The sequence below is a fragment of the Stegostoma tigrinum genome, chromosome 23 (genome assembly GCF_030684315.1).
Source record: "Stegostoma tigrinum isolate sSteTig4 chromosome 23, sSteTig4.hap1, whole genome shotgun sequence".
In the NCBI taxonomy this organism is placed as follows: domain Eukaryota; kingdom Metazoa; phylum Chordata; class Chondrichthyes; order Orectolobiformes; family Stegostomatidae; genus Stegostoma; species Stegostoma tigrinum.
In genome coordinates, this window is record NC_081376.1 from 28,867,560 (window position 1) to 28,883,280 (window position 15,721).

The 15,721-nt window shown below is 41.4% G+C and overlaps 1 protein-coding gene across 2 annotated transcripts in view; it reads left to right on the forward strand.

Annotated features, from left to right (window-relative positions):
• The window catches only part of abat (4-aminobutyrate aminotransferase), a 163,042-nt gene that overhangs the window by 70,482 nt on the left and 76,839 nt on the right, over positions 1–15,721 (forward strand). Inside the window, exons 3-4 of one of the 2 annotated variants that reach the window (XM_048551773.2) lie at positions 2,795–2,892; positions 8,685–8,714. In XM_048551773.2, coding sequence (XP_048407730.1) covers positions 2,795–2,892; positions 8,685–8,714 — 128 coding nt within the window. The remainder of the gene's footprint in view (positions 1–2,794; positions 2,893–8,684; positions 8,715–15,721) is intronic. The other variant, XM_048551774.2, reaches the window with a different exon arrangement.

Genomic DNA, 15,721 nt, shown 5'->3' on the forward strand with positions numbered 1-15,721 from the left:
CAAAGGTGTCTTTCTTTGCAAATTTCTCCATGAAGAGCAGGTGATATGGAATGGTCCAGTCGCTTGGTGTGTTCTGCAGCAACGATGCCAGGCCCATCCTTGGCAACATTGGGGACAGGTAGAACCTCAGAGTGAAGTGACATTTAGTGTTTGTGTACCGAGGGTCTATGCACAGCTTGGTGCAGCCGCACACAAAGGTGGCTTATCAGGATGAGGGTGGCATTGGGTATGTCCTTCCCCCCCGACTATCCAGAGTTTTACTAGTGGCGTCCTAGCCAACACGGTCCATCTTGGACCTCCTGATGAGGTGGGATGTGATTCGAGTGTCTGCAACGGTGCAGATTCTGGGAATGCTTTAACTCATGATGGAAGCAATTTCTATTTTGTATTGAAGTAACCCAGAACAGATTGCTGGGTAAGTCACATTACAGTATAGATTAGTGAAGAGCTTCACCAGAAAATAAACTGCAATAATCACATAAAAAATATTTGTTACAAATTATTTTAAAAATAGCCGATCTTCTAAACTCAAAAAATAATTGATACTTCTTCTTTATCTGTTTGCATTTTCTCTCGATTTTGGGAAACAGTGCCAGCCTTGCCAGCAGCTCAATTAGTATTACATAGAAACGTAGAAGATAGGAGCAGGAAGAGGCCATTCAGCCCTTCAAGCCTGCTCCACCATCCTTCACGATGATCGCTGATCGTCCTACTCGATAGCCTAATCCTGCTTTCTCCCCAAAACCTTTGATCCCATTTGCCCCTATTCTTTGGGAAGAAAAAGGTTTTATCAGTATCCAATCATCTGGCACCGAAAGCAGCTCTGCCACTGGGGACAAGGAGCAGTTTAACGTGTTGTAGTCATTTAATTTGCAAACAACTGTAAGGTGTAGAATTTCTAAAGCACATGATGTGGATAAGAAAGGGTCCAAAGCTGTTAAAAAAGTCTTTTCATTAGATAATGTTTAATAGTATGTTCATGATAAAGAAAGGTGTGTCATGTGATTTGTTTAATACTAGATGACACCAGTTTATAGTTATTGCAAAATGGAAGAGAAACAATTAGCCATGGTAAAACATCTCAAAATTAACTGAGGAAACTAGGAAATCCGAATTCTTTTCACTCTCCCATGTATCATGGACATGCAGTGTCTAGCAATGCTCAGTAGGTGGCAATCACGAGCACAAATTAGCCAGAACAGTTACATCTGAACTGGGAATCTACTGGTTTCTATTAGCACTGTACCAGGTCATACATTTGCCCACTAAGAGTTTCCATTTATCCCTCAAGAAAAAAACAATTTTGCTTTTTTGTTTTCTGTTTTTGTCCGTTATGTTCCAAAAGGATTCGGAATTTGACTGAAGTACAATCTGTAACCTGTAATGTTTACATTTGCCGAATGCAGTTGATCTGGAGTTGATCCCAAGTTGTCTGACCTGTGGGAAGCCCTCAGCTTACACAGAAAATAAGACTGTAACAGGTCTTCACCACCCACCCTTCCATCCCAGCCCATTCCATAGCCTCCCATCCATCAGCTATGTAGAAGGCACCTCCCAGTCGCAAACCATTTCCACTCCCCCTCCCATTCTTTAGATGACATGTCCATCATGGGCCTCCTGCAGTGCCACAATGATGCCACCCGAAGGAACAGCAACTCATATTCCGCTTGGGAACCCTGCAGCCTAATGGTATCAATGTGGACTTCACCAGCTTCAAAATCTCCCCTTTCCCCACCGCATCCCTGAACCAGCCCAGTTCATCCCCTCCCCCCACTGCACCACACAACCAGCCCAGCTCTTCCACTCCCCCCACTGCATCCCAAAACCAGTCCAACCTGTCTCTGCCTCCCTAACCTGTTCTTCCTCTCACCCATCCCTTCCTCCCACCCCAAGCCGCACCCCCATCTCCTACCTACTAACCTCATCCCACCTCCTTGACCTGTCCGTCTTCCCTGGACTGACCTATCCCCTCCCTACCTCCCCACCTATACTCTCTCCACCTATCTTCTTTTCTCTCCATCTTCGGTCCGCCTCCCCCTCTCTCCCTATTTATTCCAGTTCTCTCTACCCATCCCCCTCTCTGATGAAGGGTCTAGGCCCGAAACGTCAGCTTTTGTGCTCCTGAGATGCTGCTGGGCCTGCTGTGTTCATCCAGCCTCACATTTTATTATCGTATGTAGAAGGCGGGTCATTTTACCATCTGGTCCTGTAGAGTCTATCTGGAACATTTCCGCACTCTGCCCCAGTATCCCTGAAATTTTATTTGCCGGAAATGCCCACCCAATTTCCTTTTTGAAATCGTTGCTTTTCTCCACTTCTCATTGGCCCTGAATTCCAGGCTGTTACCACACGCTGTATTAAAATTGAAGTTTTCCAGCTTTTGAATTGCAGTTCATCTGATGATGTGGTGGAGACCAGTGTCTAAACAACATAACAGACACTGCTACATCTTTTACATTTATGTTTGTATTGGAAGCTGTAGTTGGTCAGCAGGTACCTGTTAAAGCTTTTGCTTTCGCTGGGTGTCAGAACCACGCGTTGTAATACTGCTGCCACCAGTGCAGTTAAATCAGCTTTCCATCATTAAATGAGCAACTCTTTCAAATTACACTTCTCTTTCCGTCCCACAAGACGTACATACACATGGGTGGCTGCAGTCAAAATCATAAAATATAACATGGAAACGATCAAATCCCAAAGATTGTATCCTCTTGTATGCATTTTTGTACATGTTATTGTTAGTTATGCTTTTTACACCTCAGTGCAAGAGACTATTATGTTTAATTTTGTAAAGGATCTCGATATGTTAGTCAGCCGGCGAACAAGACAGACGTGGATGTTGAGTTTGATGGACCATTGATGAAAACGGAAGTACCAGGTCCGAAATCACGGGTATGTTAATTACACACTATTCTGAAACTTTTAGGAAATAGGTGCGTCAATGTCACAATATCATGCTTCGTATTGTCTGTTCTACATGAATTAAAATTCCAGAATTTCAGTTGGTTCACGGTAATAAGTGATTTATGTATCTGATCTTTTTGTGGTAACACTTTTTAAAAATCAGGTGAAACTCGGCGTTTCAAAATTGTCGTCTGGTTAAACTTGAAACTCTTAACTGTTCTTCGCTGGTTAATATGAATGCTAATACACATGTGTAAAGATGCTTGGAGCACATTGATTATTAGAGTTATAATGAGATCACTGATTTATGCTATTTTTATGTCAATTTGCTGATTCCATTTGGTTGTATTTTAAGTTTTTTTTAAATCTCTCACCATGTTTCACAAAGTTGTTGAATCTCTGCTGTAGTGGGACTTTATGTTCTTCATATATTGCAGAACCATATGTTTGGTGAGCTATGTCAGTGAATTAACTTTGACATGGCAAAGCTTCACAGTCTTCAGACAATCTTTCAAAATGTAGGTTGTACATCATATGTGATCTTTAAGCATCGTTAGGCTGTTTGACCACAGGGACATCACCAATACATTTGATTTTTACCAAATATTTACACAAGGTGCTCTTTCATGAATGTCAAATTCCACTTGTGTTTTTCCTAAACGTAACCAAGCTCCATGGAGTTGCTTCAAGTGAGATCAGACAACTTAGCATAGACCAGGATTGAACCTGGGAACTTTCTAGTCAACATAGTGCAATAGTTCACTAAACAAACTCGTTGGATCATTAGGGCAGCTGATAAATCACATATTTACATCTCTGGCAACCAATATCCATTTCAAGCCTACCAACTCCCACAACTACCTAGAATACACCTCCTCCCACCCACCTTCCTGCAAAAATACCATCCCCTATTCCCAATTCCTTCGCCTCCACTGCATCTGCTCTTAGGATGAGGTATTCCACTCCCGAATATCTCGGATGTCCTCGTTTTTCAAGGACCACCCAAAAAGATCTGATTTTGACAACAACAGAAACAGTGCACACCTGGACCATCTCTGATACCTCTCTCTCCTTCCTGGGCCTCTCTGTTCCCAGTACCTCAAATTTTGTTTGGGAACCTTGCAGCCCAATGGTATCAATGTGGACTTCTCAAGCTTCAAAGCCCCACCCCCGTTCCCCTACCGCATTCCAAAACCAGCCCAGCTTGTCCCTGCTTCCCTAGCCTGTCCCTCCTCCCACCTATTCCCTCCTCCCACCTCAAGCCCTACCCCCCATCTCCTACCTACTTGCCTCTTCCCGCCCCCTTGACCTGTCTGTCCTCCCTCAACTGACCTATCCCCTCCCTAAGTCCCCACCTACACTCACCTTTACTGGCTCCACCCCTGCCTCTTTGACCTGTCTGTCTCCTCTCCACCTATCTTCTCTATCCATCTTCTATCTGTGTCCTCCTCTCTCCCTATTTATTTCAGAGCCCCCTTCCCCTCCCCCATTTCTGAAGAAGGGTCCAGACCCGAAACGTCAGCTTTCCTGCTCCTCTGATGCTGTGTTCATCCGGCTCTACCACTTGTTTTCTCAGTGCTCATTGGCAAAGTTTTTGTTCCCACTTATGGATCTAGTTGACCTTCACTTTTATATTAGGAGAAAATATCAGGATGGCGAGTTCGGTTGATGTAGAATCTTATGGCATTGTTGAAATATATGGAAGTGTCCCATGTATTTGACTACTTTTCTGGAATATTGTAGCAGACGTGACAGCAAATTCTTACAAATGACAAGAAGAAGAATGGTCAGTACAGATTGATTAAGAGAAAGAATGCTCTGAATATTTTTTTTAGTGCCAGAGATCCTTCAGGACCACCCTGGTCAAGCAGCTAATACAGGGCTGCATTGTTTACTGAAGGCTTTGTGTGGACCTTGAAACCTCAAACCTCTGACCCAGAGGCAAGAGTATTACCAACTGAGCCCAGCTGACACACTGTAGATGTCATCATTATTCCAAACTTGTCTGCAATTTGATTCAGTTTGGCTGACCTGATTCAAAATGCTGCCAGCCTATTCATAGCCACTCACAGCACTCTCAGTTGGAGGCTGGAAATGAATCCCTGATCATTGAGATTACCACTGCCTTTGATAACAACAGCACCGTTTTGTTTTTACATTTCAGGTTTTCTCCCAGTTGTGCATTTGAGTTTTATAAAATTGAAGTTTTATTATATGCTATTTTCACTTTTGGGTCTGTTCTAGAATTTCCCTGCACCAAACATCATTTGACTTTCCCGTAAGTAAAGATCATGTCAATAATGACCAAGAGTTTCTTTGAAATAACTTAGCTCTAAACTGAGAACCAGATGGCCCAGAGCTGTATGAATGAAATCTGTCAGCTCTGTGAACTAAGCACTGCAATCTTTCCCATCAATCTTTCCAATCTTCCGAAAGACTGATATGCGGGTAAATATGAAATAACATGTAAATGCCTGGTTGACATAGCTAGCATGTGATTCATAATAATGCCCACATTCCTGACCTGGATTAGGTAGACTAGGGTACTGCCTCCTTGGCCTGTCGATAGGAATGGAAAGCAACAGCATCCACCATCAACAAAAAAATAAAACTGCTATGAAAATGACTCAGGCTGAAAGCTCAGCAGGAAGGAGCCAAAGACCTGTCTTTAGCCACAGCACTCATGAATGGTTGAATATCGGGTATAGAATATCAGCTATAGTCGTCCTTCAACATAAATTCAGTTGCTACTTGCAATGTAAAAATTTATGCATTGCCCCATAACCATCATTTTTGGGTTAAAAATATTAATGAAGCAGACAATCAGAACTCTTAAGATAGATTGCTCAAATCATTCTACTATTTTATTCCAGCAGAACAAATCAACTTGACTTTTGGCTTGTCTCTGGGACAAGGGGTTTTAGCAAATGACAACCTTTCCTGCCCAGGGGTTAGCTAGTAGACATGTAAATTACGTTAATTGTTTCTCGAAGCCCCTAGTAACTAACTTGCGTTGTTATTGGAATAAATTGTGTTATTCCAAAACACAGTCAAACAAAAAGACAACAAAGTGTGAAGCTGGATGAACACAGCAGGCCAAGCAGCATCTCAGGAGTACAAAAGCTGACGTTTCGAGCCTAGACCCTTCATCAGAGAGAAGGGTCTGGGCCCGAAACATCAGCTTTTGTGCTCCTGAGATGCTGCTTGGCCTGCTGTGTTCATCCAGCTTCACACTTTGTTATCTTGGATTCTCCAGCATCTGCAGTTCACATTATCCCCAAACAAAAAGACATCTTTTCCAGCCCTCCTCAAACGTTGATTAGATTGTGGAATCATTTGCATGAAGCCCAGACATTCTGTTAAAATGGTTTTAAAAAAGCCTGCAGTATTGTACAGGTACTGGAATTTGCAAAAAGCTGCATTAGCTTCAGTGGCAGTCGCGTAATGCAAAGCACTCCTTTGGAGGTACCACTGATTCAGCTAAGTAACATTACTTGTGGTGAAATAGTAGTTAGCACCCCAAAGGCAAATATAGCTAGTACTGTTGGACCTGCAGCCACTCACTATGAGTAAGCAATGTGGCCTGCTTTGTTTGATGTGCGCATATCTCCCAGGAAGGGCTGGCAGCTTGAAGTAAAGTTTGACAGCACTGCCTAGAGTTACATCACAAAACTATTGCTCTTCTGGGGCTGTTTGCAAAATATGGTTGTGTAAGTCATCAAAATTTTGCGTGCAAGCCATTTATTTTTATTTCCATGTGTTTTTGATTATCAGGAGATAGTTTTGTGCATAAACTTCAGCTGGGTTTTAAGGACAGTGCTTCCCAAACTCATTCCCTGTGTGATCCCATTTCGAGGCTTGAACAATGTCACAGCCTCTCAGTGAGAATGGGACAGGAGCTAGAATAACTCGGTCAGGTCTCCACGGTGTATGTTGCTGCCTCAGAGTTCACCACCTGAAAATTCCAGCTTGCAACCCCTCTTGGAGTCCTGACCCACACTTTGGGAAGCTGTGTCCTGGGCAATTCTTCAATAATTGTTTTAAAAGAAGACAAACAAGCTGGGGCTGCAGCCATCCCAGGAGAAGTGACCAGTTTTTGAGGGGCAGGTGCCAGGGATTTATGAAATAGAGTGGCATGATAGTGGTGCCTGCCAGTTCACCAGCACCTCCTCTGTAAGTGAGTGAGTCAGTTATCACATGGCTTGCCCATGTTTGAGTCATTGGAGGCCTTAACTAACCAATTAATGGCTATCTGAAAGTCTCCTCCTCCTACTGTTGCAGGGTTTAGCACCTTATATGCAACAGAGGACACTACCTCCACAACTCCTTACGCACCACAGTTGTCATCCCTTTTTGTCCCCCATTAAGATCTCAGTTGTGGCTTCCAGACCCCCGCTGGTGCCTGCATTTCTAGTTCCAGCAAAACCACCCTGTCTTCATGGTACTCTGCCTCTTCTATCTGATCAACCAACAGCTCAGGGCATAGTGGTTTGGGATATCCTCTCACTTGGGACAGAAGCGACAAGCTTAGTTGGTTAACAGCCCTACTTGTTGTTAAATCTGAGCATGACTTGCTGGCCTGTCAGAAGCAAACCTTCCTCAACTTTTCCACCTGGGGCCGGGGTTGGGAATAAGGGAGGCGTTGATGGAGATGGGTAGGGTTGGAAGAACCACTGTCTCCAATAACAATTCTTAAAATTCAATAGAAATTTATGCACTGCTTCTTAAAAATGTTTCAAGAGATGTTATATGCTCTGTGTGTCTGCCCAGTAACCTGCTGCACAAAGGGTACAGTCATTAAATCAAGCTTTAGCTTTCCTGATGGACCAGCGGGCAAATGAAGAGAATGATGACATAGTATTACATTCAAAGTCAGAAAAACTGGATTTAACTGTTGGTCCTTTGTATGTCTTTATGAAGCAAATGACTTTGAAGCTCAGTATGTAAAAGTAGCGTCCTGAACAGTTATAGGCAAGATGTCAGGTTAAATCTTGCTGTCTGCTGTTGGCAAATCTCAGCCTGGAAAACAGATGGGACTCAACTTAATGGTGACCTGAGCAAGGGTACATTGGTGTTCTCCTTGCTGGGCAAAACTGCAAGGAAACAGAGTTAGGAAGGGAACAGGCCCATTCATCCATGTTGTTCATCACAATTTTAGTTTCCTTTTAGACCAGGAGGAGTAGGATTGCTTCTTTGAGATTAACAAGGAAGCTTTAAGTCTCCCCTACTCTGGATTCTTCCTCTGACTGGCACATTTTCATGACCCTTCTCTAACCAAAATACTTCCTTTGGAGCTGGTCATTGTTCCCTCTGGTTTTAGCAGCCAAACCGTTGCTGTTCAGCTTCCCAGCAGCTTTGGTCATGAACTGAGGTATCCAAATGGAGCCCAAAATATATCAGACCTGCCTACTGTCACTCCTGAAGGCAAATTCCACCTGCTATACTGCTTTCCCACCTGGAATGAAAGTCAATTATTGTACGACTTTGGGAGGTGACAAAAAGAAAAGTTGCGACTTCTCAAGTCACTCAGTGAGCCATTGTGATAGAATGCAAGCAGAGACTTTGCACGAGAAGCCTCTTAAGTAACTGTCCAGGACACAACTTCATCCATGAGGAATGGTGATATGGAAGACACCAGATTGCTGCCAATGCTGAGAAAGGAGTCTGAATACAGGCAAGGAAGGACAGTTCTATATTGTTGCAATTTTTTGTTGCTTTCTGCACTGAGATTTTTTTTTCTCAAGTCTATGATTTTTATGTGTGTGTCTGATTATTTACAGGAGTTAATGAAGAAGCTGAATGAGTTACAGGTGAGCTGTTTAATGTTATGTAATGTTAACTGTAATGGTGTTATTTGCTTGGAAGAACTTTAGAACTTGGGAAACCTGAATGCAGTCGTTATCTATTTAATATCTGATATGAATCAAGGTTTTTGCGTCAAAATGTCATGTGATTAAATAATCTAAAACTGTACAGTTAATTTATAATGTTACTTCTGGCAACAATTTACTTCTCACAATAATTTGTTTTATTTTACCACAAAGTATGAAGAATACAGCTCTTTTTGTTAAAGGGTTGCATTCGTCTCAACTGCACAAAGATTTTTTTTTCCATTTTCTAGTTTTGAGTCCTGTAATTGTATTACCGCATATCTTCAGGAAGTCAATTGATAATATTCTTGGTGATTGCTAGCGGGTGCTATCTACCTTATTTATTTCATTTTAGACTAAATGCATAGCACAATTGAAAAACAACAATACTGTTCTTTTAAGTCATGAACCTGGGTCTTCCATTGCCATTGGTGGCTGCATGTCTGTACAGGTAGTTGAGTGAAAAAGGGCATTGCACTGTACTTGGCTGAACTGAGTCACTCTCCTACTTGTGGTGAAGTTGGCAGATGGTGCTCATGTGGTATTTGTGGGGAGATGGATGTTGCCACCAATCCTCTCCCCTTGACTGGCTCTAAGGTTCTGTTGGTTTCCAAGAGCTCTTGTCTTAACAAGCTGTGGTTTATTCTATAGTAGTGTCATGAATGGAGTATAAAACAACTTTAATACATGTATATATTGTGACAGTTTTAAGAGCACATTAAACAGCTCTGCAAAGATGGCCACTGTAATCATGTGACAAGACTACATTACCTCATGATGGATCAAGAATGCTAACTATTACGTTATAACTTACCAGAAAAACAATTGTTTCCAGTTGCAACAGAACAGCAGTTTACACCCATCCTACAAGATATATTAATGACTAGTCACTTACCTGCTAGTTACCTTAAAAGCAAGGACATTGTTAATATTAAATACCAACAACGTGGACACCATTTAATAATGTCCTTGCTAAACCCCAAACCCAGAGTTAGTGCTCTGACTTCCTTGGTAAGAATTGTTGATTGGCTAACCTGTAGTGGAGGAGTGGGAGCTTTTTCTCAAATGTAACTTCTGCTTTACTCAGTTTTACTCGCAGAGAATACAAATATAGATTGCTGGCTGCTTCTTCCAGGCAGGGGCTTTACTTTTGTAGCTAGGACTTGGTGGGGGGTTTGATACTGTTAACAACAGTGATTTGCAGCAACACTGACCCTAAATTGATTCCTATTTCAAAAATTTCAATGGTGTAACGGTATCTGTATTGCAAATCACACACCCATGTCTAAGAGTGTGTAAAATTAGCCGTGCTCCTGGTTTAACTTTATTGTAGGGTTGTTGCAGTTCTTACAAAATCAAGGTCCACAAACAGACAGAGTCGGGGGTAATACTCCCTCACTGTTTAATGAAAGGTGAAAATTAAATCACAATCTGCTTACAGGTAGGTGTTGCAAATAGGGAGAGAGATTAGTTTGAAAATGTACACTGTGTACATAACAACAGCAATTCGATACAAGCTACATTAGCTACTGGGAAATTATTACTAAAGCTACGGGGAACTGTAGGTGATGCCTCTGTCCCCTTCACGATCCAAAACTATTCTCCTGATTTAAGATGATAAATGTTAAAATTATTCTTAATCTCATGACAAGCTTTTGGTTACCAGTCCTAAAACCCCCTGTTAGGCTCTGAATCCATCTCCTTGATTATTCATCTATATAGAAATTTGGAGTGGTTTTCTTTGTTGTGAAGAATGTATCAATTCAATTTCTTGTTGGAACTGAAAAGGCCAAGAGAAAATTTAATTGAGGTTTTAACATTATGAGCATTTTGATACAGCGAATGCCAAAAGTTAACCTCTGTTTTTGTAGTGTAAATGATATGATTTCATTAACTTGAAATTAAAATTTAAAAGAGCTTGAGGAGAAAGGTTTAGACAATATTAAACCAAAATATAGTGAATACTGAAAATCTAAAGCAAAAATAGAAAATTTATGTAAATATTCATGAAATAAGTGCACAGAGGCCATTATCCCATCACCAAGTCGCCCTTTATTTACATGTGCACAGTACACTGGCTGAGACCAGCCAGCTCTGAGTTAATCCCCTGAACTGAGGGGATTCTAAATCTTCTGTTTATAGGCGGCAGCAGCAGCACAACTGTATAAGGCCCAGGCAGTAGCAACAGAACTGGAGACCCAGGCAGAGGCTGAACTGGGTAGACCCAGGCAGCAGCAGCAGTAGAAACAGAGGCTCGCACAGTTGGGAAGATTCAAGTTGGCAGCACAGTCCAGAATTGACCTTTTCCCTCCACACTACACTGTGGCCAGCCAGCTTGGAGTTAGTCCCCTGAACTGAAGGGATTTTGAATCTCCTGTTTATTTTGGCCACCCAGGGCTTCCTGATTGGCCAAAGTTAACAACTTCAATCAAGGTTAATGAGATCTACTTGTTTTTGATTGCTACAATTCAATAGCTCAGGCAGCTTCGAAAATAAAAGTTTAATGTTCCAGATCAATAGTTTTCCATCTCGGAGTCTAATATCATGATATTAGACAGAATGGCTGATGCAGAATCCATATGTCATTTCAAGGGAAGATACTTGAGGTAATGGAAGATATAAAACTGTGGAGAAATGTAGGACATTGGAAGCTGTTTACATTTTAATTCATCCTGGAATTACTGAAGAGTTTAAAACAGACTTTTTGATTTGTAATAGGTGATTTTTCTCACAAATATAGCATATATGCACTGTTTCTGGAATGCACAACCCTGCCTTGTCATTTTGCTTGCTGTTCAGTTTCCAGGATCTAATCGATTAATGATTTCTAGTTTGTAAGTGGAATGGCAGTTAGCCATTTGACAAAAGTAACTATATACAATTAATAGGTTTAGAGAACATTGAAAAAAATCAATGTGTCCAGTCAGCATATTAAATAACTGTTCCTATCGTGTAAAATGAATGCAGGGCAGTTTATTTTGTCATGACCCTGAAGCAGGAACATAGCCAGAGTCATGTTTTTCAGCCATAGAATCCCTACAGTGTGGCAACAGGCCCTTCGGCCCAACAACAAGTCCGCACTGAACCTTGGAGCATCCTATCCAGGCTCATCCCCTTGTAACCCACCTAATCTACACATCCCTGAGCACTATGGGCAATTTAGCATGGCTAGCCCACCTAACCTGCACATCTTTGGACTGTGGGAGGAAATCGGAGCACCTAGAGGAAACCCACGCAGACACGGGGAGAATGTGCAAACTTTGAATCAAACCCGGGTCCCTGGCACAGTGAGCCACCGTGCTGCTCCAGATAAACATGATTAACATGTTATAATGCGCTGCCACTATTATATTTTGTTTCCAGGTCTCAGTTGTTTACCCTGTGTCAACCATTCCTTCCATGCCATCTGACCAAAGACAGCGAAATAGGTTCTCAAGGGGTGCCCCCACCCTGCCAACAATTTCTTACACACACTCATCACCATGACTGAGATCACCTTTTATCCTATTTCTGGCAAGGTGCCAAGCACAGGTACTAATAAATGGATACACAAGGTGAGAGCATGATTCTTCTGGGTTGTTTCCTTTGTTATACCCAATCATCTGGCTGCAAAGAATGCCTTCTTTTGCACTCTCAGGGAAAGATACCAGCTCGTTCTGAGAGAATTCATCACACTTAGATAAACATCTTGGTGTCTGAAGTGTGAATACTTTCAAAATGTGACATCAAAATTGGAGGCCTTTTAGAGGCAATTTTTATGGCTTTCATGCCTGTCTGTTTATCTCTAGGGCTCTTTTATCTGTCTTATCTGTTATGAAACTGGTCAGGTTTATATTAGGTCATTCGATTTGATGATTCTTAAAGCATCAAGAAAGGAAATCTTAAAATGGGAGTATTCTAATCCAGCAGATGGTTGTAGAGTACATTCAGTTACAGGAGCACTGAAGTACTGATATTCTGCAACTTCTGCTTTGGGTTTTGCAAACCAATTTCTCTAAAATTGATCTGAGCTATGAGACTGGTATACAATCAGTTACTTGTTATATAAATATCAAAGTTCAATCTTCATTAAATCCCAGTTCTCATTATGGAAAAATTTACAAAGGCATAATTGAATGGTACAAAGGTGTCTTTGTTCATCAAAAGTTGGCAGTACATCAAAATTAAGCAACAGGACTTCACAAGTTTTGGTTAACTATTGTTTTACATTAAATAAAATCTACAAGAATAAGTACCTGCTTATTTGAAATGCAAAGTTAAAAAGAAATTGTTGGTAACACAACTATTGGTGGCACTTTTGTACTTTTTGTAATTTGTGGTATGTATGTAGTGTCAAAGATGAATGTGTGATTACTGGTTATGGCTCTGTTTCTTCTTTCACAATTTAATAATGTCATTTTAAAAAAAGCCATTCTACTATTGATTTTTATCTTGTTTGAATCACAGTGGTGTATCTTTCCAGGGCGTGTAATGATTTGTCCAATTTAGTAAAAGATTGTGAAATGTGAAACTTGGCAGAAAACAGAGAGGCATTTTTCACACGTGAACGATCTATTGATCCGGCCTTAGCTTGTTCACAATATTTTTGCAGTTTCCTCTTAGCCATCCGGACACTGCTTGGGGATCATCAGTTCTGAGTATAATGTTTGGCAAAACACTGCAAGATCACAGACATAGATACAATTCTAGTCTTATGTATCACTAGTTTTTCTATTGGGTTGGGAATATTTTGTTAATCTTTACTATCTTGCTGTCTGTGCCCATTTTGATCTCAACAACTTGACATAATGTAGTCTGGTGACCTTTATTATCAATACTGAACTAGAATGGAGGAGTAGAAGGATGGGAAGAAACAAAGTCTTCTTGGTAGTGTGCAAACTCAAGTATAGACTGGATGTACAAATGCCTGAAATAAACATGGATTGAAAGAGAATTAAGGAAAGAAGCCAAGAGATAGAGGGGGAAGAGTGAGAATTGAACTAAAGTTGCACAGCTCAAGCAGTAGAATGGCATAGAGACTAAGCGAGAAATTGTGTTGGAGACCAAAGTGCAGATTTGACCAGTAGACATACTAGAGGCAGGCTGAGGTCCGAAGAGGTAGACTAAATAGGGAAAAAAAGATGGCAAATTAGGACATTGAGAGCAAGGTAGAAAGCCAGACTGAGGATGGGCACAGGCTGGCCGAAGTTTAGACAGTTGTGCAGAGGGACAAAGGTTGGATTGGGAATACAGTAGAGGGATCGAGGGCAGGCTGGGGAATTGAGCAGAGGGATCGAGAGTAGTTTGAGGAATGGAGTACATAGACCGAGGGCAGGTTGGGGAGTATTATTTACTGTAAACTGTACAGTAGTTCCAGCCTGACTATTAAAAATCTATTTATTACTGGTGAGTTAAATAACTTGCAGGACTTTGTTTTAGGAAAATATAGATCAAAACCATTTGCAGACTGAACTGGAAGTTATCTCTGGCACTTCAGCTGAAACACTGCTGTATTTCAATTTGATTGAACCAATTTAAACAGAAACTGTGATAATGAAATGAGAGCAGCATATCATGATCTCACAAAAGAAATGGTTATAAAATTATGTGGCAGTAGATAGTTATTGCCTCAATTTCTATGTGCCATTTGAACGTGATGCTTTCCAGCTGGTAATTTTCAATTTGGGTTTCCCAGTATAGCAGGAGCAAGGCAGAACATTAGCATTATCCTATTGCAAGGTTGAAGCTGAAGCTGGCTGCGCTTTGATGGTCATATGAATTTACATTTTGAAGCAGCTGTCTGACTGAGTTTCACTTTGCGAACAAATAGAGATTAACTGTGACGTCTGTGTTGTCTGTCTAGGACAGCACAGTGTGACTCGCTGCCTTTGCCAATGCCTTTTCTTTTTAAGCCACTTTGACCATTTATTGTAATTCTGGATTCTCTGTATAAATCACAATCCCTGCATCAAGTTCTGTTGTGGTGCAAGCAAGAGAAATGTCAGAGAATTCAATTCTGTCTGTGAAATAGTTCCTAGCTCCAAGCTCTCGGGATTATGCTGGGGAGCTGAGTGGTTCAAGCAGAAAACGTGAGCATTTTAAGCAATTAATCAATGTGATTGTTCCAATCACATTGAAAGGCTACATTTAGCTACAAATCTATACATGCTATTTTGCCAAAAGCAGTTGTTTGTGGCTCAGTGGTTATTGCACTCCTGGCTGTCATGAAGATCTTATAGATCATCATTCTGCCTCTATCCTGTGGGCTCACGATATCACCTGAGATCCAAAATGGCATTTCTGATGCACTTGTCATATTTCTGATCAAAAATGCATAAAGTTACAAGGAATGGCAAGTGGTGAAGAAGTCAGCTTTGACTCCAAATGTTTTGCTCGAGTCCCTGGTTCCTGTACATGAATGCAGTGATTTGCATTGTTCTATCGTACAGCTCCCATAATATACACGCAATCCTTATTGGGAAAATATTCCAGTTTAACTCAGCTGAGGGAAAATGTTCCTGAACACTCCACTTCACTTCATTTAGAGAGATGTTCATCAAAACTTGCCAGCAACTGCAGCAAGACCTGCTGCCCCACAGTGGGGCAAGGACCACCAATGTCCGCAAAAGTAACTGTTAACGTGATCTTTCATATATTGGGCTTATTCCAGAATGGTGCAGGCAATATTTACAATATCTCCCAGGTCATTGTCCTCGATTACATAAGGGAGGTTGCTGTGTTCTGTTCGCAGAGGGAACTCTCTAACAAAATCAACTTCACATAAGTGACTGCTGGAGTGCACAAAAACAAGTTTCCGCTACATGTGTCACTCTGAAAGAGCCCTGCAGTGCTTGGCAGTGTGTGCTCCCCTCCATGTTCCAAGATTTGTTGTGATAAGCAGCGTTCTGTGCAACAGTGCCATCATGAGGGCATAGCCCTTACAGTGGGCAGAGCAGGAGGAGGCAGTC